Source organism: Haliotis rubra, unplaced genomic scaffold (assembly GCF_003918875.1).
Source record: "Haliotis rubra isolate DU_JTF1 unplaced genomic scaffold, ASM391887v1 Scf620, whole genome shotgun sequence".
NCBI lineage: Eukaryota > Metazoa > Mollusca > Gastropoda > Lepetellida > Haliotidae > Haliotis > Haliotis rubra.
This window is the reverse complement of record NW_025767325.1, coordinates 563,979-586,555: the sequence shown is the minus strand read 5'-3', so window position 1 is coordinate 586,555 and position 22,577 is coordinate 563,979. Positions and strand designations below refer to the sequence as shown.

General features: G+C 41.3%; 1 protein-coding gene across 1 annotated transcript; it reads right to left on the bottom strand.

The window, feature by feature from the left end:
* Positions 1-419: 419 nt before the first annotated feature.
* On the bottom strand, positions 420-22,000 carry LOC124256230 (cell death-inducing p53-target protein 1 homolog). Its single transcript, XM_046690198.1, has 4 exons — positions 21,870-22,000; positions 4,832-5,024; positions 3,731-3,908; positions 420-2,257 (listed from the first exon to the last, which is right to left on the bottom strand). Exons 2-4 carry the CDS (start codon positions 5,004-5,006, stop codon positions 2,146-2,148), a joined length of 465 nt encoding a protein of 154 aa, XP_046546154.1. The 5' UTR covers positions 5,007-5,024; positions 21,870-22,000; the 3' UTR covers positions 420-2,145.
* Positions 22,001-22,577: the final 577 nt, after the last annotated feature.

Genomic DNA, 22,577 nt, shown 5'->3' with positions numbered 1-22,577 from the left:
CCTTCAGTCATTAGGCTCACTCACCATTCTCCGAATTAGGGACAAGTTGTAGCTCTGAAGCGTCGTACCAAAAAGAGGTATTTGTCCATAAAAATTTGCATGGTACTGAAGAAATGATAATTCTTTTCTAAGTATTGTTGACAATAGTATACATGTATATACAATATAAACAATACACAAAAACAAAGCAAAACTAGTAATCCACTTGCTGAGGTCTGTGTAAGCCTTTCCTTTTTCTCAGTTTGTTATTTTTCGCACAGTTGCCACCTCCGTGTCGTTCAATACAACACCATCCCACTGGATATCACCCCAGACCGGTACAAAAATGTCAAATAGTTCCAGATTTATAATGAAATGGTTTCATTGTCCGTTGCGTAAAACTACACAGAGTGTTTTCTTCCAAGAACAAAAAAACAACATGGAAAGACAGATTTTATTATAAAATAGTTGAATCACAAAAGTTATCCATTGCATCAATTTCATTATATACAAATATCACAAAACGAATAGATGCAGACATAAATGTAAGTTCCAGCTGATCACACCCCAAACAGAAGAAAATGAGAGGCATCGATATCGTGCGTATTGCTTATTCCACTACAGGTTTACACTATATTCAGTGGTTAGACTGTATATAGACTTATATACTTTTCATTTCAACAACTTTTGTAAGATCATTTGTGAAAAAATATGTAAAATATATATTTCATTTTATGACTATGCTCCTGTCATCATCCCCTGACTATACGATTTGACATCCTATTCCGAATATCCTTAATTGCAAAATATACTTCCTAATGGCGTTCGGCTGAGGTCTAATGTATCGCTATCAATGCTAGCTGTGTGAGGAAGTATTAGCAAATGCTTATTCGTCATTCGAATCGTTCTCTGTGGGAATGATTCCGAAAAACAAATATTTGTTTGCAATGACCCCATACATCCTTCATATGACTAAATAGTTTCTCCTCCCTAGCATACACACACGTACACGCACGCATGCATGCATGCACGCACACACGCATAGATGCATAAACGCTGTCGTCCTTATCAGATACCTATATTTTCCTTTTACTAATCATGGTAAGAATGTGTTTTTCATATCAATAAAACTATAGATGGTCAAACCAATCAAAGTTTTTTTAACAAGATCTACAATAACAACGAATTCCAATGGGCCCCTTTCAAACAAACGACTGGGGCGCGACGGCTGTCGTGAGTCTACGTTAAAGTATGGGAGTTACGAGGGCCTGAGTGCTAAGACCGCTTTGTGAAAGAGGGCCCTGTTCACTAAAACCAGTGAGTAACTATAGACTTGTATATGGCGGAAATAAAAATAAAATAACTGATTGTATAAAGTGAAAAATGACAGAGTTAGGAGTAAACAATGCTGAATACAAATAGAAGCACACATTCATATATACACTTGTGTTACCGTTACGTCATGAAGTCTTTGGGTGACGTTTAGAAGTGATACACACATGCAGAATGGCAATGTATGTTCTTCTGTAAAATAAGGAACACGATGTTTCGGAGTATATTTTTAATCCTGATTTAACGAGATCAGGTGGTCAGGCTCACTGAGTTGGTTGACACTTGTCATTGTATCCCAGTTGCGTAGATCGATGGTCATAATGTTTTTCACTGGATTTTCTGGTCCAGACTCAATTATTTACAGACTGCCGCCATGTAGCTGGAATACTGCAGAGTGCGGCGTTAAACAACAGACAACCAAACTGATTAAGGAATAAGAACATACTCCGTAACGCCCTGTTCCTCATATCCCAGAAGTTGGCATCCACCAATCACCATCTCTGTGCTTAGCTTGCATATACCGGAAGTATGTACATCCGTGTTATTTTGATTTATTTCAGTGAATGGATACAATATTTCAGATGTATTAATTGATAACGTGAAGATATAAATGTGGCTTTTCATTTCATGATCAATATGTAAATATATGTGAAGATGTTACAGATTTATACTCTTATACCTGTTCTTAAGTGTGCCTTACAATATCGACAAACCTTTGGAATTCTGTATGGCCTTAACAAATTGTTATCTTCAGGAATGGGAAATCACGTGACATTCCCAGTTTGAATCTCATTCGAAATAAGGCCACCGGAAGGAAGAACCCAAAAGGACGATTTAACTGAACTGGCGGAATTTGCCGACGATCTGTCTGCAATTGGGGCAGCTGTGATTGACGTCTTTGCTGGCGTCAACGCAGAAGGGAATAAGGCAACATCCTAGCCAGCAGCTGCAAGAGAGAGACAATTCATCTGTTACAACTTTTCAATGGATGATTTCTCGCATTCAGTGTGTATTTCGAGCACCACACTTGGTATTGTTTGTGTTTGTGTTTTGGGCTGTTTAACGCCTGACTCAGCAGTATTCCAGCTATATGGCGGCGGTCTGTAAATAATAGAGACGGCACCAGACAAGCCAGTGATCAACAGCATGAGCATCGATCTACGAAATTGGGATATGATGACATGTATGAATCAAGCCTGACCACCCGATCCCATTAATCGCCTCTTACGACAAGCATGGGTCAATTCTAACCCGGATCTTCACGGGGAACTTGGTATTGTGCTCAGCATCGTGAGAAATCTATACAGAAACGATTCTTTCTAAATTGGATAAAAGGAACAGAAGTGCAACCGTGTGGATGTATATATATATATATATAGCTCCTTTCAAATATGAAGAAATAATTGCGATCATGTTCAAAGTCAAAGACGATTAGAGACACCATAGCTCTGTCTCAGAGGAAATGTTGAAAACGATATATCTGTAGGTCAAAGGTCGTAGTAAATGAAAAAGACAATATCTTAAAGTGTTTTCAAAAAGGTTAAACATAATGCAATTTCATTACATAATGCCATTCAAACATGAATATATACCACATCTGCACCATCCATTTGTGACAAAAATCGTAAAAATTATAAATATGCACCAAACTAAAATCTTAAAACACATACAACATCAACTTGCATGTGATGGTGCAAATTGCATGATACCTGCAGAAATGAGACAAAAAGTGTGTTTACAATTTGAGCACGTTGGCGGTCATCTTTTATTTCGGATCGAAATTGTTTGTGCTATCTTTGCTGGGATCAGCGACGTGCCACGATAAACGATTACGTGACTTCCAGGTATTGTGATTAAATTATCCCCCCAAACCCCCACCCCGGAGTATTACATATTCCACCATTTTTATGTTTCTTGTTTGTTTGTTTGTTTGTTGTTTAATGTAACAGTCAGCCCTATTCCAGCAACATGGCTACAGTTTGTATATCTGTAAATTGTCGAGTCTGGACCAAACAATCCAGTGACTGACTTTATGAGCATTGATCTAAGGAGTTGGGATAGGATATCCATCAAACCATGATCCTGCACGCATGTCTATGATGTCGAATACGCTATCATATTTTCATCTCATCGTCAGATTCATATAGACGACATAACATACCCTGGATAATGGCATGTGCAGTCAATGTCACTCGTCATATTATTGAGGCGGTGGGGCAGCCGAGTGGTTAAAGCGTTCGCCCGTCATGCCGAAGATCCGGGTTCGATTTCATGTTCCCACATGGGTACAATGTGTGAAGCCCATTTCTGGAGTCCCATGTCGTGAAATTGCTGGAATATAGCTAAAAGCGGCGTAAAACTAAATTCACTCGCTCATTAGTTGTTTGTTCCCGAGTTTTCGACTAGAGTTACTATTTACCCAAACAGACAGATGATCCCGGCAGCAGCCCAGGTGAGAAGACCAGTCTCGTACGTCATGCTTGTCGTCACGGTGGCGTTGCAGTGCTGGCATATGATGAGGGCGGGGGCGGTCCGGTAGCGCATCGTTGACCCTGGCACGGGGCCAACACCATAGCCAGGTTGTTGTAGAACCACGGCTGGTGTAAAGAAAGGACAGTGATCAATTCAAACAAGCACGTTATGAATACATAAAGTTGTCAAATGCAACCTGCTTCTGGCATTTAGCTGTATGGTGAAGAGGAACAAATTTTATGGATTGACAACTTTTTTTATTGCATTCTTCAAAATATGCGTTAGGTACACTTTCTCGGTAAAATGTTGGTTCTTGTACTTTCTGGTGTGTTGAGAGCAGTGCCGGATGGGACTTAACTCCCCATAATAATTAGAATCTGTACTTTACCGAGAAAGCGTAATTTATTTACCAAATAAAATATATGTTATGATTAGAATAGAAGCGACAAACCCCTTTCCACATTCATAAGAAATCTCTGCTAAAAGCAGAGTCGATTGTACAATTGTGACTATATGATGAGTATATATTTGTTTCAGCAGTATTACAGCTGTACGATGTTGTTTGTAAATCACGTTATATCTGCATATATCTTGGTGTAAAACGAAACTGTGAGCATGCTGGGATTGAATAGAGAATAAACATTATGTTTTGCCGCTTTCATAAATATTAAAGGAATATCGCGGTGGGAGATCCAATAAATGGGCTTCGCGCCTTGTACATATGTGGGGAATCGAAACTTGTAAAGGGAAACTTTATCTAAACAATAGCATGAACCGTATCATACCTGTTGGATGAGTGAGTGATGCTTTACGTAAGGTTATGTATTTCAGATTTATCACAGATATCGCTACACAACACACTGACTGACTAACAGAAGTGTGCCATTAATGTCAGGATACGAAATCAAATACTGTGACCAACCAATCAACGTTTGGACGACAATGGGGTTTGATTCAGACCCGTAACAGAGTGATGCAATAACTATAAACACATCAACAACAACATTTATCAATGTGTTTTCATAATTATGATTATCCAGAGACATACTTGTTTGTTGTTGTCCTTGTGGGTAGCCGCCAGCCGGGGGGTAGCCTCCAGCTTGAGGGTAAGGAGCTGGCTGGGGAGGTCCTTGAGCGTAGGGTGGGGGTGCTCCTTGAGGGTAGGCAACCGGTGGCGGTTGGTTGGCTGGTGGCGCACCCCCGGGATTTTTTTCGTCTGCCATGACTTAAATTTGTGAGGCCTGCGGGTGACAGAGAAAAATTTTTAATAACAGAATATGAACATTTGTGCTTTTGTATAAGTGATTAAACATGATGAGTGTAGTATTATAACCTCGGAGTATAGCAGGAGTCACCGATGATTCTGTTCTCCTGTTAATGAAGCGGTCCCTAGCGTGCAAGCATATCCGCAAGGCTGAGATGAATAGAAGTGGGGTTAAACGTCGGGTTCAAGATCATTAAACTCACGCAGAGACGTGCATGCGTGTATGCTCCTTGAACCCGACTGGACTGATACAGTGCTGGCCTACTCAGATATCTTACAGTGCTGGTCTACTGGGAAATCTTACAGTGCTGGCCTATTCAGATATCTTACAGTGCTGGCTTGCTATTCTCGAAACGTTCGTAGCCCTACGAACTTCTTGAGCCCATTCTTAACACATTGGCTTCGATCAAAGTTAAGAATTCTTAGGGCTACGAACGTTTCGAGAATAAGGGTCCTGGTCTACTGAGATATCTTACAGTGCTGGCCTACTAAGATATCTTACAGTGCTGGTCTACTGAGATATCTTACAGTGCTAGCCTACTGAGATGTCTTACAGTGCTGGCCAACTGAGATATTTTACAGTGCTGGTCTACAGAGATATTTTACAGTGCAAGCATACGGATATATCTTACAGAGCTGGCCTACTAAGATATCTTACAGTGCTGGCCTTCTGAGATATAATTTACAGTGCTGGTCTACTGAGATATCTTACAGTGCTGGCCTACTGAGATGTCTTACAGTGCTGGCCAACTGAGATATTTTACAGTGCAAGCATACGGAGACATCTTACAGTGCCTGTCTACTGAGATATCTTACAGTGCAAGCATACGGATATATCTTACAGTGCTGGCCTACTAAGATATCTTACAGTGCTGGCCTACTGAGATATCTTACAGTGCTGGCCTACTGAGATATATTTTGCAGTGATGGTCTACTGAGATATCTTACAGTGCTGGCCTACTGAAATATCTCACAGTGCTGGCCTACTGAATATCTTACAGTGCTGGCCTACTGAGATATCCTAAAGTGCAAGCATACGGAGATATCTTACAGTGCAAACCTAATAAGATATCTTATAGCGCAAGCCTACTGAGATATCTTACAGCGCTAGTCTATTTTGATATCATGGCAAAGTTTAACCAGACACATGATACTGAGTCGACCAACCCTATGGAAGGGTTGCCATATTTCGGTATTTCGCGCCCAGGATCAAACAACCGAACCTCCGCCTTCTAGTCAAACGTTGAGGTTTGATAGAGTCGAGAATATGGTAGAATAGAAGGGAGGGACATCGCTTTCACGCCTTCAATCAGAGAAAACGAGAAAACGCTACAACACGAGAAAGCGATATCCTTTCGTCGATCCACATCATCGAGATGCGGTGCCAGACTAGAACTAAGACAGCGAGTCTGTATTGCCGAACACCTGTCCTATTCCGGTATGTACACTCCACAACCCACCGGCCGCCACATTTTGAAACCAGTGCACTACAAAATACAACACAAATTTCGAATGATCGTTAAACTGAATGTCATTATTTATATATATAACGATATTATTATTCTCGCTAAAACTATATTGGGGGCGGCGGGGTAGCCGAGTGGTTAAAGCGTCTGCTCGTCACGCTGAAGACCCGGGTTCGATTACCCACATGGGTACAATGTGTGAAGCCCATTTCTGGTGTCCCCCGCCGTAATATTGCTGGTATATTGCTAAAAGCGGCATAACACCATTTTCACTCACTAAATCTAACTTGTATCCTAAACTAGTTCCGCAGCCTATCAGCCTACGTTAGTGTGAGAGTGTAATATGACACCCTTTGTCAACAATGTAAAGAGTAAGTCCAACAGCAGAAAGGTAATTCATTAGAAGTGGACTCTGTTAGTGATCGCCTCGTTGTTCTAGTCAATGCCTATGAGTGCTGTATCCATGGAGATCCAATGTTTGTAGTGAGTATGTGCACTGACGCTGTAGCCATGGCCACATGGTGTAATCAGTGGGTTCAGGTAAAATGGGCCAACTGCCAATCAGCTGACATATTGCCTTCGTAGCACAGATTCCAGATTCACAGTACGCTGCGTGTGTATGTCTGAGGTGTTTCTCAACAAGAAGCTGAAACAACATGAGTGAGTGAGTGAGTGAGTGAGTGAGTATGGTTTTACGCCGCTTTCAGCAATATATCACGGTGTGGGACACCAGAAATGGGCTTCACACATTGTACCAATGTGAAGAATCGAACCCGGGTCTTCGGCGTGACGAGCGAACGCTTTAACCACTAGGCTACCCCACCGCCCCTGAAACAACATGACCTTACACTTGCCTAATATTTGCCAATATAATTTATAGAAAGTCTCCATTTGACTTCTTGTGAGGAAGGAGAAAGCCTTTTTATATGTTGTCAAACAACATTCACATACAAATCAAATAAATGCTGACTTAAAAATTACTGCTTGAGGGACATATAAAATTCCTTGTTTAATTGAAACTGAAAAATGAAGTGAAAAATACTTCTTTACATTCGTGATTCATACGTCGGACTACGTCGATACCATATCGCTCCTATTTACAGTTGTGTAAGCCTGGTTTCTAAGCCGTTTGCATGCGCTTTAACCAATTACGATCTCACTATTTCGCTCGTAATATCCTCATTTGTGTTGACACGTGTTCTTTAGACACTGAAAATATTAAAGTATACAATATTATTACATTGACAGTTAGGATTGCTGGTACCATTTCTACAGTAATATCATGAATTGGAGTAACTATATCATGATTTGGATTAACTGGATAGCCTTAATGATAGTCATTATTTTGGGTTATCATTGATTCATTGTTAAGTACTGACATCAAGAACTGACTTTTTACATCAGTATTTCAACCTATACCCATACAGAGTTTGATCAGGTGTTTATGCTTAGATTCAGTTCATTTTCGTTAAGATCTTTAGTAAACCCAAGCTTGTGGTAAGCGATAACTGACGGGGCGGGTGGTCAGGATCGTTGTAGTGAGTGAGCGCTTTCTTACCAATATTCCCGCAAGATCACATTGGACCCGGGTCTTGAGCATGACGAGCGAACGCTTACAATGTAATTCGCATTATTTTACCTTCCGCCCAGGCCTTTCAACAGTGCCAAAAGCTCTACATTAAGCAAGTCTAGATTTTCTCAGGTTCTGAATCACCCATTTTACTGGAGCTCAATTTCAGTTTAAAAAGGAATAATTTGTTTCAATCATAATTGCATATAATTAGATACTAAGCGTTAGTCTAATTAGTGTCAGGTAAATAGAGGAAACGATTAGACTCTTTATAACGCCAAACCAACGGTGTCTAGCAATGCTATGTGAAAGGTCACCTGGTCTAGATGTGGTACACGCCGCTGAATGTGAAGAATGTCTGGCGTGATTAAGAAGCACAACATGTTCACAATGGGACGGCATGCCAGGCAGACTTTCCAGATGTAACAACACCTAACAAATAGCCACTGATCATCTACGAAATATTTACATACATATTCGGTACAGTGGAATGAAATTCATAACTATTTATTGTTTACATTATGATGGTGTTTGGACATTTCCGTGAAGTAAGGATATAGAGTTTAGAGACAAAAGTATTTACATACATATTCGGTACAGTGAATGAAATTCATAACTATTTATTGTTTACATTATGATGGTGTTTGGACATTTTCGTGAAGATGCTTAGGGATATAGAGTTTAGAGACAAAAGTATTTACTTACATATGCTGTACATAGAGAATGAAATTCATAACTATTTATTGTTTACATTATGATGGTGTTTGGACATTTCCGTGAAGAAGCTAAGGATATAGAGTTTAGAAACAAAAAATATTTTACATACATATGCGGTACACAGAGAATGAAATTCATAGCTATTTATTGTTTACATTATGATGGTGTTTGGACATTTCCGTGAAGTAAGGATATAGAGTTTAGAGACAAAAGTATATACATACATATGCGGTACAGGGAATGAAATTCATAACTATTTATTGTTTACATTATGATGGTGTTTGGACATTTTTACCGTGAAGTAAGGATATAGAGTTTAGAGACAAAAGTATTTACATACATATGCGGTACAGGGAATGAAATTCATAACTATTTATTGTTTACATTATGATGGTGTTTGGACATTTCCGTGAAGTAAGGATATAGAGTTTAGAGACAAAAGTATAACTATACATACATATGCGGTACAGGGAATGAAATTCATAACTATTTATTGTTTACATTATGATGGTGTTTGGACATTTCCGTGAAGTAAGGATATAGAGTTTAGAGACAAAAGTATTTACATACATATGCAGTTACATAAGCTTTATGGACTGTCACTTTCAATGAAATTCATAACTATCTATTGCTTACATTATGGTGGTGTTTGTAGATAGTCATTTTCGTGAGGTACATATAGAGATTTAGAGACAAAAGCATGGGAAATATATAAATAAACATCCAGATGACACTTGTACTGAAATGGTTATCATTTTAGTTACCCAACGGGGAGTCGGACTAAACTTCGTTGGTTGTTGGAGGCAATGGCTGACTGGCTGCGTTGGTCATTTAAAGTCATATATAACTGGAATACTGCCGAGTGAGGCGTTAGACAACAAACTAAACACATCTGACGTTACTGACGCGCATATGAATACACACAACTCCCGACGGGAACTCTACTTCTTGCCGACCCCCCACGTTTCTTTACGTTCCTGGAAAACATTGAAAGTAATGCTCGCCACTAACAAGCTAATAATAATTCAACTGGGTCACTGTGACCGAGCGGATTCGTGTACAGAGCCTGTGATGAAGTCGTTAGACCTTACAAGTAGCATGTTGAGTAAAAGTTTCCCAGCCCCGATCTCTGTAAAACCTGTTTTGTCGGGGTGATGCTGCATATTTCTTTGTTGTTCAATGAAGCAATCTTCAACATTACAGGTATATGACAGCAATCTTTGAATAGTTCATCGTCATCATCATCATCATCATCATCATCATCACCATCATCATCATCATCATCATCATCATCATCATCACGCCATGTTCCTCATATTACAGAAGTTGACATCCAAAAAATAACCCACCCCACACCCACACCCCCACACCCTTCGCCGACCTACAATCTGAAACTTCTTCCATAAAGGACTATCGCGATCGTAAGAAAGAGTAGAGAGCGATTTTTGAACCGGCACCACGGACGAGGCACCGTAGTTTGTTTGTCAGGGACCATGGCTTGTTTGTGTGTTGTTTATGCCATCATCATCAATATCCTAGGTACATGATGGTGACTGGTAATGAATCAGCCAATACAAGGCACACCGATGATCGATATTGCAACGACCCACGGTACGATATCAACAATAAAAAACCCAAGCCTCCGACCATTTGATTGCCTCGACACAGGACACGGGACAGGCATCAAGGTAAACATTATCTATTGATTGAACTAAAACAGACAGCATTAAACGACCTACCTCTGCTATGGCCTATATACTTCTGTTGTACACAATAGTGGTATATCCAGCTGTACATTCGTCATTGAACGGGTTTATCGTGTACATGTACATACATACGAGTCCTATGAAAGTCGATATATAGTGCGAAATGTACAAACTGATAAAGGGAGAGGACATGGGTTGGTGTCTATGTCGAACTATAATAATGAATTTACTGATGAAAAATAACACCTGTTTTTTCATATGACTATAGTCAATCTGTCATGTCATGATTGATTAAATATAGTCTCATGAAAAATAGTATGTCCTATATATTCTTTTGAGTAGCACAAACCAGTATGCTTCGTGAACTACCTATGTTAGACACCTGACAATAATATACATATTGTTTACACAGCCATTCATGGTCATCGATCGTTATACTCAGTGTACAGGACGGAACAAAAAGGCTGAAAGGGTCTATCATGTGTTCTCATGAGGCGAAATACATGTGTACACTGCAGTACATCCACTCTGAGCAAGGGGGCACACTCGTCTGATAGTAGATGACTAAGTGGTGGAGACACGAATAGACCATACGCAAGTGTCAAATGTGTTGTCACGCTTGCCAAGTGACTTGGTTCAAATGAACCTCCGGATGGGTACCCGATATGTAAGATGGTGTAGAAAACCGCGAAGGAATATAGGTAGCATGGGTTGTATACTCCCCAGGGAGTTGAGAATGATAACTGGATATAGGGTCCATGGGTCGGGGAACATATAAACCGGAGCACAGTCAGGTAGCTAGATAGGTACAGTACATAAATGTATACATGTATTTTAGTGTAAATCATGGTCAATCTGGAATTCGAACCCACGTGCACGGGATGTAGCCAATTCTAATGTGATCTTTTTATAAATACTGGTACCCCTAGTGTCACTATGTTAGGTAAGAGCAACCATCATTCATTATTTGTCCCCAGTACGTTGGGCATGAGTTTCGAAGCCTGGTGTACTCTCGCTGCATGAACTGTCTCCATCTATATTCAGCATATGCGTCGTAATTATTAGCTGTGACTTAACCTCTAGTCGTAGTGATGACTTCCGTCTTCAAACAGGAAACATCTAGCTGTATCTAGCATCCTTCCTTGGCCCTGCTGGTTTGATGTACAGACTAGACGCTAGGCTTCACAACAGCCGTGTTGTGTAAATGATTGATTCAAATGTGGATATTAATGTATTTGTTGCTGAGTTTGGCGACTGTGGAAAACAAGATGGCAGTTGTTGAAATGGTGTTGTCTCAGACAAGCCATTGTATCTCTGTGTGGCAGTGGAGCATCGTACCCCGGCCTATAGCTGGTTGTTAGAAAAGCCAGCAACATATTCTGACTACACCACCTACTAGCTATGTCTAACATATTACTGGCACATGACAAATCATGAAAGATAAATCATTCAAACAGACTGTAAGGAACGGACTTAGGGGACAAACACGCCAGCATCTAGACAAACACTTTGTTTCTGAACACATATAATCGTGGTGGAAACAAAGAACTTCGTTGAATTTTAAAGAAATTCCAGTGAGGTGGGAGATTTTTGGGCGTTTGTATTACAGTAAAGACTAGAAGAACTGAAAATAATATTTTATAAGCTTCATGGAATTTACAAGACACTAGCTACCCTTTAGATAGTGTTGTATCACGTTGACGTTAAGGTATCCAGACTGTTAGCAGAATTTAACAGACTGATGTACCTATACCGTAAATTCAGACTCTTGGCTCTCTGTCGCTCTTGTTCCTGCTGCAAGCCCCGTGGTACATGGTGAAGCAGTACAATCTATCAGTAATGCAATGTAAATGTGGGAACGATATAAAAAGATATTAAACACTGAATACTGGATGTGACAAAATTTCACAAACGTTATCAAAACGTCCCCGAAACACCCCAAAAACAACCGTGATGTATCAAATACAACACTCTGGAATGAACAATTTATACATCGTACCTCCGTCACGAAGCTGTTTGGAAGACATGATGACTAACCAGGTGTAATTCAGCTCTGTCACACACCCATGTTTAATCTCCGTTAAAGGTCCCTGGACTACTTGTATGGAATGGGTGGTCACATGGGATTGGTACACGACATACTGGGGACAGGTTTCCACATCTGCCAGGTTCACAAAAGTCCACTTGAACTTTGTTCGGTAACATGCCAGCGATATGTGCCCACTGGAAGATCTAGGTGACGTCGTCTTGGCACGAAAGGGAAGGTCATTTGTATTGTTGAGAGTCACGCATACGGTATACGTCATCCTAACACAGTGAAGGCAGTAGGCGAGTAGAAAGGCCATTTTGGAAATCCCGGTAAACGCCATACGCGACTGTTTCATTAAATAGACAAAATGACTCATAGAGGCCGATCATAACGTTAGGGACAACCAGGGATAATACTCTTAGGGACAACCAGGGATAATAATGTTAGGGACAACCAGGGATAATACTCTTAGGGACAAGCAGGGATAATACTCTTAGGGACAACCAGGGATAATACTCTTAGGGACAACCAGGGATAATAATGTTAGGGACAACCAGGGATAATACTCTTAGGGACAACTCAGGGATAATACCTTAGGGACAGCCAGGGGACAATACTGACAGGGACAACCAGGGATAATACTCTTAGGGACAAACAGGATAATAATTTCCCAGTGACAACCAGGATAATACTATAGTTAGGGACAACCAGGGATAATACTCTAAGGACAAACAGGGATAATACAGTTAGGGACAAACAGGGATAATAATCTTAGGGACAATACCTTAGGGATAATAATGTTAGGGACAACCAGGGGATAATACCCTTAGGAGGGACAACCAGGGATAATACTTCTTAGGGACAACCAGGATAATACTCTTAGGGACAACCAGGGATAATTCCTCTTAGGGGGACAACCAGGGATAATACTCTTACGGACAACCAGGGATAATACTTTAGGGACAACAAAGGGATAATAATGTCAGGGACAACCAGGGATAATACAGTACAAACCAGGATAATACTCTTAGGGACAACCAGGGATAATACTCTTAGGGACAACCAGGAAAAAATCCTTTTAGGGACAAACAGGGATAATACTCTTAGGGACAACCAGGGATAATAATGTTAGGGACAACCGGGATAATACTCTTAGGGACAACCAGGGATAATACTCTTACGGACAACCAGGGATAATACCCTTAAGGACAACCAGGGATAACACTCTTAGGGACCACCAGGGATAATAATGTTAGGGGCAACCAGGGATAATAATGTTAGGGACAACCAGGGATAATACTCTTAGGGACAACCAGGGATAATACTCTTAGGGACAACCAGGGATAATACTCTTAGGGACAACCAGGGATAATACTCTTAGGGACAACCAGGGATAATACTCTTAGGGACAACAGGGATAATACTCTTAGGGACAACCAGGGATAATACTCTTAGGGACAACCAGGGATAATACTCTTAGGGACAATCAGGGATAATACCCGTAGGGACAACCAGGGATAATACTCTTAGGGACAACCAGGGATAATACCGTTAGGGACAACCAGGGATAATACTCTTAGGGACAACCAGGGATAATAATGTTAGGGACAACCAGGGATAATACTCTTAGGGACAACCAGGGATAATACTCTTAGGGACAACCAGGGATAATACTCTTAGGGACAACCAGGGATAATAATGTTAGGGACAACCAGGGATAATACTTTTAGGGACAACCAGGGATAATACTCTTAGGGACAACCAGGGATAATACTCTTAGGGACAACCAGGAATAATAATGTTAGGGACAACCAGGGATAATACCTTAGGGACAAACCAGGGATAATAATGTTAGGGACAACCAGGGAATAATGCTTAGGGACAACCAGGGATAATACTCTTAGGGACAGCCAGGGATAATACTCTTTAGGGACAACCAGGGATAACTCTTTAGGGACAACCAGGGATAATACCCTTAGGGACAACCAGGGATAATACTTTAGGGACAAAGTAATGTGACAGGGATAATACTTTAGGACAACCAGGGATAATACTTTTAGGACAAACAGGATAATACTCTTAGGGACAACCAGGGATAATAATGTTAGGGACAACCGGGATAATAATACAGGGACAACCAGGGATAATACTCTTACGGACAACCAGGGATAATAATGCCTTAGGGACAGTCAGGGATAACACTCTTAGGGACCACCAGGGATAATAATGTTAGGGGCAGCCAGTGATAATAATGTTAGGGACAACCAGGGGGTAATAATACTCTTTAGGGACAACCAGGGATAATACTCTTAGGGACAACCAGGGATAATACTTTTAGGGACAAACAGGGATAATACTCTTAGGGACAACCAGGGATAATAATGTTAGGGACAACCGGGATAATACTCTTAGGGACAACCAGGGATAATACTCTTAGGAACAACCAGGGATAATACTCTTAGGGACAACCAGGGGTAATACTCTTAGGGACCACTAGGGATAATACTCTTATGGACAACCAGGGATAATAATGTTAGGGACAACCAGGATAATACTCTTAGGGACAACCAGGGATAATACCCTTAGGGACAACCAGGGATAATACTCTTAGGGACAACCAGGGATAATAATGACAGGGACAACCAGGGTAATGCAGTACCAGGTTAAACCAGGGAAAATAATGGCAAGGGCAATGAGTGACAGTGATAATAGTGACAGGGACAGTCAGTGACATTGATAATAGTGACAGGGACAGTCAGGGATAATAGTGACAGGGACAATCAGTGACAGTGATAATAGTGACAGGGACAATCAGGGATAATAGTGACAGGGACAATCAGTGAGAGTGATAATAGTGACAGGGACAGTCAGGGATAATAATGACAGGGACAGTCAGGGATAATAGTGACAGGGACAGTAAGGGATAATAATGACAGGAACAGTCAGGTATAATAATGACAGGGACAGTCAGGGATAATAATGACTCGGACAGTCAGGGATAATAATGACAGGGACAGTCAGGGATAATAATGACAGGGACAGTCAGGGGTAATAATGACAGGGACAGTCAGGGATAATAATGACAGGGACAGTCAGGGGTAATAATGACAGGGACAGTCAGGGGTAATAATGACAGGGACAGTCAGGGATAATAATGACAGGGACAGTCAGGGATAATAATGACAGGGACAGTCAGGGATAATAATGCCAGGGACAGTCAGGGGTAATAATGCCAGGGACAGTCAGGGATAATAATGACAGGGACAGTCAGGGAAAATAATGAGGGACGATCAGGGACAGTCAGGGATAATAATTCCAGGGACAGGGACATTCAGGGACAGTAATAATAATGACAGGGACAGTCAGGGGTATAATGACAGGGACAGTCAGGGATAATAATGACAGGGACAGTCAGGGATAATAATGACAGGGACAGGGAGGGATAATAATGACATGGACAGTCAGGGATAATAGGGACAGGGACAGTCAGGGATAATAATGACAGGGACAGGCAGGTATAATAATGACAGGAACAGTCAGGGATAATAATGACAGGGACAGGCAGGTGTAATAATGACAGGGACAGGCAGGTATAATAATGACAGGGACAGTCAAAGATAATAATGACAGGGACATTCAGATATAATTATGACAGGGACACTCAGGGATAATAATGACAGGGAGAGTCAGGGATAATAATGACAGGGACAGTCATGGATAATAATGACAGGGAGAGTCAGGGATAATAATGACAGGGACAGTCAGGTATAATAATGACTGGGACACGCAGGGATAATAACGACAGGGACAGTCAGGTATAATAATGCCAGGGACAGTCAGGGATAATAATGACAGGGACAGTCAGGGATAATAATGACAGGGAAGTCAGGTATAATAATGACAGGGACAGTCAGGGATAATAATGACAGGGACAGTCAGGTATAATAATGACAGGGACAGTCAGGGATAATAATGACAGGGACAGTCAGGGATAATAATGACAGGGACAGTCAGGTATAATAATGCCAGGGACAGTCAGGGATAATAATGACAGGGACAGGCAGGGATAATAATGCCAGGGACAGTCAGGGATAATAATGCCAGGGACAGTCAGGGATAATAATGACAGGGACAGTCAGGGATAATAATGACAGGGACAGGCAGGGATAATAAATGCCAGGGACAGTCAGGGGACAGTAATAATGACCAGGGACAGTCAGGGATAATAATGACAGGGACAGTCAGGGATAGTAATGATAATGACAGGGACAGTCAGGGATAGTAATAACAGGGACAGTCAGGGATAGTAATGTCAGGGATAATAGTGAGGGTGAGTCAGGATAATAATGCCAGGGGACAGTCAGGGATAATAATGCCAGGACAGTCAGGGATAATAATGACAGGAGAGTCAGGGATAATAATGCCAGGGACAGTCAGGGATAATAATGACAGGGACAGTAAAGGATCCCACCCGGCGTCTGTGGCGTTGCTACTGACGCTATTGTTAGGGCATGTGGTTTAACAGTTCCGTAAGGCGAACGATAATTTGAATTACCAATGCACAAATTTCTAAACAGCAAACCACCACTTTCCACTTTCCATATATAGGGTAGTTTACTCAAAGGAAAAGAGTTAACTGAACTAAAATATCTCTCTCTCTCTCTCTCCTCCCTCCTCCCCGCCGCAACATGCCGCAGATGAATTATACAGTTTCGGTGACGATATCGACCCCAGATGTTCACCAGACATGTACGTCACGGCTGCATCAATCTTCTGCATCTGGTACAGCCATACTTGCGACGTCGTTCAGTAGGTTGGCACAGCTGGGTCACAACTCATCATAGGCCAGCGTTACAAGCAACAACACGCACACACGTAGAGATGTTACATTGCACTGTTATTCTATAGGTCAGCACTTAGAGACTAAGTATCGTAAATCGGAGTGCAGACATAAACAAATCCCCAGGTAGATATTAACGACAGGCAATAAAGGATTTGTGGGAAGAAGCCATCGGCACATACTGGTAGCTTCATTATAGTCTGGCTGTGTAATATCGTACCAAGACCTCTAGCTGATTGTGGGAAACACACGGCAGCTGTTAGCTTATACCTGATTGAGGGGTGCCATACATCGCATAGTGATAGTGATAGAATAGCAGCCTGAGGGGAGAAACAATGAGGTATACCATCCAGTACCCATCCACACACCAGCATAGTGAACATACCAGCACACCAGGCCAGTCCAAAAAGTACATAACACAATTAATTACTTCATTTATCTCAGACCTCAAAGATGCCGCTGTACTCTCGCCAAAATTGTCTGTAACATACACACACACGCAAGAACACACGCTAGCAAACACACACATACATACATAAAAACATACATACTCACGCACGCACCCACGCACGCACTTTACCATCTCCGTTCCCATTATAAAGATTATATACGAGCCGAGAGTAATAAGATATCAGTCAACGAGCCAATATGTGTATCATGTGACGCAACGTAGCCTGACTGACGGCATTCTTGTATGGTTGCTATGCATGTTGACATTGGGCAAGAGCTTTTATCAGGACGGGGCTGACGCTCTTCAACACCACGACATTGTCATCCGTACGACAATATCTGGAAATGTTCCATGTTTACGTACAGTCAGCCAGTCCACCACGAGTGATACGCTTTACAATTGCGCAATGGTGTTGTTTGTTCATACAAAAGAGATATGGGAGCTATACATAATGACTACCCAACCAACATAAATGTGTCTTTGTTCACTGTAGCTAAGGGTGAATTATGATCTCATGATAAGGGTATTTCGTGTTGGGTATAATGATATATGCATCAACAATTCTATTTATGGCACTCATCTTATTTTCACATATGTCTACGACACACTGGCCGTGTTTCACAAAGCGGTATAAGCGTTATGTACACCTATCGGAAACTGTCGTAACAATACGTCACATACACTTACGCCAATCATAAGGTTAGATCGCTTAATGAGGATGGGATTTGCTGATAAAGTTTTAGACCTGCACACGTGTTTAAAGCAATGAGTTTGAGTATAAATCATAACCCCTATATACCACAAACAATAGAAATATGATGTCCCAATAAATGACGAGCATCCTATACGCTTATCTAGGCTCCTTATTACAGGGTAGTATAATCATCTATCTATCTATCTATCCATCTATCTATCTATCTATCTATGGAAAAACGTATATAGCGCCATATCCAGAAATAAACTGCTCTGCAGCGCTTGAGACTCTTATGGAAAGTTAGATGTTGTATGCTTCACGGAAGTAATGAGTCTTTAGCTGCGATTCATCCGTCGACTTCTGCCTTAGATCAAGACATTGGTACAAGAGCAATGTATGTTACTCCATATGTGGCAAGAACTGAGAACTGTGCTGTGAAAGCTCCTGGAAACAGCAGTCAAACAGTAGTCAAAACACTGTTGCTATGAAACCAGATGAGTGAGTGAGTGAGTTTAGTTTTACGCCGCTCTTAGCAATATTACAGCAATATCAAGTTTCAAGGATGGGGACACCAGAAATGGGCTTCACACATTGTACCCATGTGGGTAATCGAACCCGGGCCTTCGGCGTGACGAGCGAACGCTTTAACAACTAGGCTACCCCACCGCCCCTTGTCACAAAATGAGTTTGTAGGTTTCTGAATTTTCAATATGAGTGCGTCACTTTGTCATGAAAACGTTATGGGACTACCACCACCACCACTACTACTACTACTACTACTACTACTACTACTACTACTACTACTACTACTACTACTACTGCTGCTGCTGCTGCTACTACTACTACGGGTATTCTGAGTATGCATGTCGTAAGCTACATAGACAGCTAATGGCGTGTGAACGTACTGACGGAACTGGACGCTCATGCTATCAGCCATTAATTGACTGGCCGCCATCAAATACATGTAATATCGCGGAGTACGGAGTGAAACACCAACAAAAATATCTAACACTCATGGAATAGTACTTCACACAATTCTCCGACATATTGCCGACACAGGACACGCCATTTCGCAACGTCTCCACGGCCGTGGGCAATACGAGCTACGACGCTGATTTATGTGAATCTAGAACCCACTATGCACACAGAAAGCATATCCAGCCTTTTTGTATGAAGTAACATGCACCCCATGTGGCACTGCTGATTTGCTGGGGCAGTCTACACAAGCTCCCAGCTTTGTCTGTAGCTTCACATAAATATGGAGGTTCATATGGTGTAATATAAATGTCTGGTTTAAGTGTTGAGTAGTTTGTTTATGGGTGTGTGTTGTCAATATGAACAATGTTATCGGGTGTGCTGACATCTGGTCTTTGTTTTAGATCAACAGATACGTGGTTTTATGTCTTCGTACTTACTGACGGGAGGCGGAACCGAAATATGATCGTTTTTCGTATATCCTCATCACGCGACTGTATTTTCCGTATTGAACAATGTACACACTTATTATCATTATTAAGAGCGAACAAAACCATCATTATCATCGCCATCGTGGTTATTTAAAAGGGCGGTAAGGTGGCCTTGTCGTTAAAGCGTTCGCTTGTCACGCAGCCGACCTGGGTTTGATTTCCCACACGGGTACAATGTGTGAAGCCAATTTCTGGTGTCCCCTGCAGTGATATTGCTGGAATATTGTTAAACGTGGCGTAAAACCATACTCACTCACTCGTGATCATTGTTGTTATTATCTAACATAACCTGTCAATACGCTAGACTCCGCGTATTCATTCACATTCTCAGCTCACATAGACGTCTACATCACATTTGACGTCTCGAATTCATTAGATTCCTGAACGGAACAAAAACACTATATTCTAAGTATATTTTGATATAGTGTTTACACGCTCACACGTTTCAGAAGCCGTTGCTTCCATCACAATGTGGGGCGGTGGGGTAGTCTAGTGGTTAAAGCGTTGGCTCGTCACGCCGAAGACCCGGGTTCGAATCCCCACATGGGTACAATGAGTGAAGCCCATTTCTGGTGTCCCCCACCGTGATATTGCTGGAATATTGCTAAAAGCGGCGTAAAACCAAACTCAGTCAGTCAGTCCATCACAATGTACAATCAACCGTAATACCATGTCTTCGTTTAGTGTCAATACGGGTATATACAGTCGGCATACACAGCAGCGTTTTAACATGGCCATAACTATATTTGATTTAGTGAGTGGGTGAATTTAGTTTTACGCCGCTTTTTGCAATATTCCAGCAATATCACGACGGGGAACACCAGAAATGGGCTTCACACATTGTACCCATGTGGGGAATCGAACCTGGGCGTGACGAGCAGACGCTTTAAAATATCCACTATAGTCTATCCCACCGCCCCGGGATATAGAGTGAAAACTACCCTGCAGTGAGGCACGATATCAGATAAAGTTTATATAATGATTCCCATTAAACATCCTTTATCTATTAGATATATTTACTGATGAGCTCTACCGGCTTGTGGGGCTATGCTATGCATGACAGCCGGTTCGATCATTTGCATGTGATGTCATCGAATAATACAAATATGAACGAATTGAATTTTGTGAAACTGTTAATTATGATCCAGCTGTGCGATACAATGTACCTATTGTCCGAAGAAGTATTTGATAATCTAAAAATTGTTTTATGTTTAATTGTCTTATTGACACCTGCGTTATATCTCACGTAATAAGAAGCCCAATGACAGCAGATTTACGGTGTATTCGATAGTGATTATGACGATATATGCTCCCCATAGATAGATAGTTATAATTATGAAAACATTGTATACTTTCAAAAGAAGGAGTCTCTTAATAATGTTATTGTAAGCAGAGCAAAACTACATGTTAGTTCATAAGACAGATGTTTTTAATTAGCACTTTTAAACACCATGAGTTACATTTTGGGGAGTTTCGCTTTCATAATTATTATGAGAAATCAGAAGATATTGCATCTCAACAATTTCCTCGGTGACAATCGTGAAGCGTCACCTTATCAACTCTTTCCTGAAGTAAAATGGTTGTACCCCATCACAATTTATCCGTGTCTTGTATATAAGTGGTTTTAGATCTAGACATGTATTCAAGGTCACCTGTGTAAAACACATCAACTAGGTCCTGTTACAGAGACCCACCATCGTTCCTTCTCACTGCCCTTAAACCAGGGTCATCTGTAAGCCGTGGAATAACAAACTAATTCAGAGAATACAAGCATTGTCCTCTCGAAAAACAGCTGTACACAAACTTCCATTTCATCCCTATATCAGCAAGGATATATCGAGGAGGAGAAATGACCTGATGTATCTTAGTTTGAGTGAACCTACCTGAGCGAACGACGTCAAAGTGGTATCCCAAATACCGATCGCAGACTGGAGTACGCTTCACTGGGCCCTGCGGCGAGAGCTACTTGCGGGCCGTGTGCAAAACACGTCACAGCTTCCTGGTTGAGCAAATACATACTTGTCGATTTCGCAATCACAAAACAAGACCCCTCAACTGAGTAGCTCTGTTTTATTCTCGCTATAGTTCTTCTGTACAAGTAGATGATTATATTTGCTGTAAACTTTGCAACTTGGATGAGGAACTTTTTTCAGACTGGCTAAAAATAGAGGTTTATAACATATTAGATGAGCCGACAGGTTTGTGGAATGAAAGTGAGGTGAGCTGAGATTTTATGTCGCATCGGGATTATTTCAATCATATAGAGATGAGTGAGTGAGTGAGTTTAGTTTTACGCCGCACTCAGCAATATTCCAGCTATATGGCGGCGGTCTGTCAATAATCGAGTTTGGACCAGACAATCCAGTGATCAACAGCATGAGCATCGATCTGCGCAATTGGGAACCCATGGCATGTGGTCAACCAAGTCAGCGATCCTGATCACCCGATCCCATTAGTCGCCTCTTACGACAAGCATACGCATGGGTTACCGAAGATCAATATTCTAACCCGGACCTTCACGGGTTATATAGACGAGACCAAAGCTACACATCGACACAAGTACGTCATTAACAACGAATGAACCTCAAAAG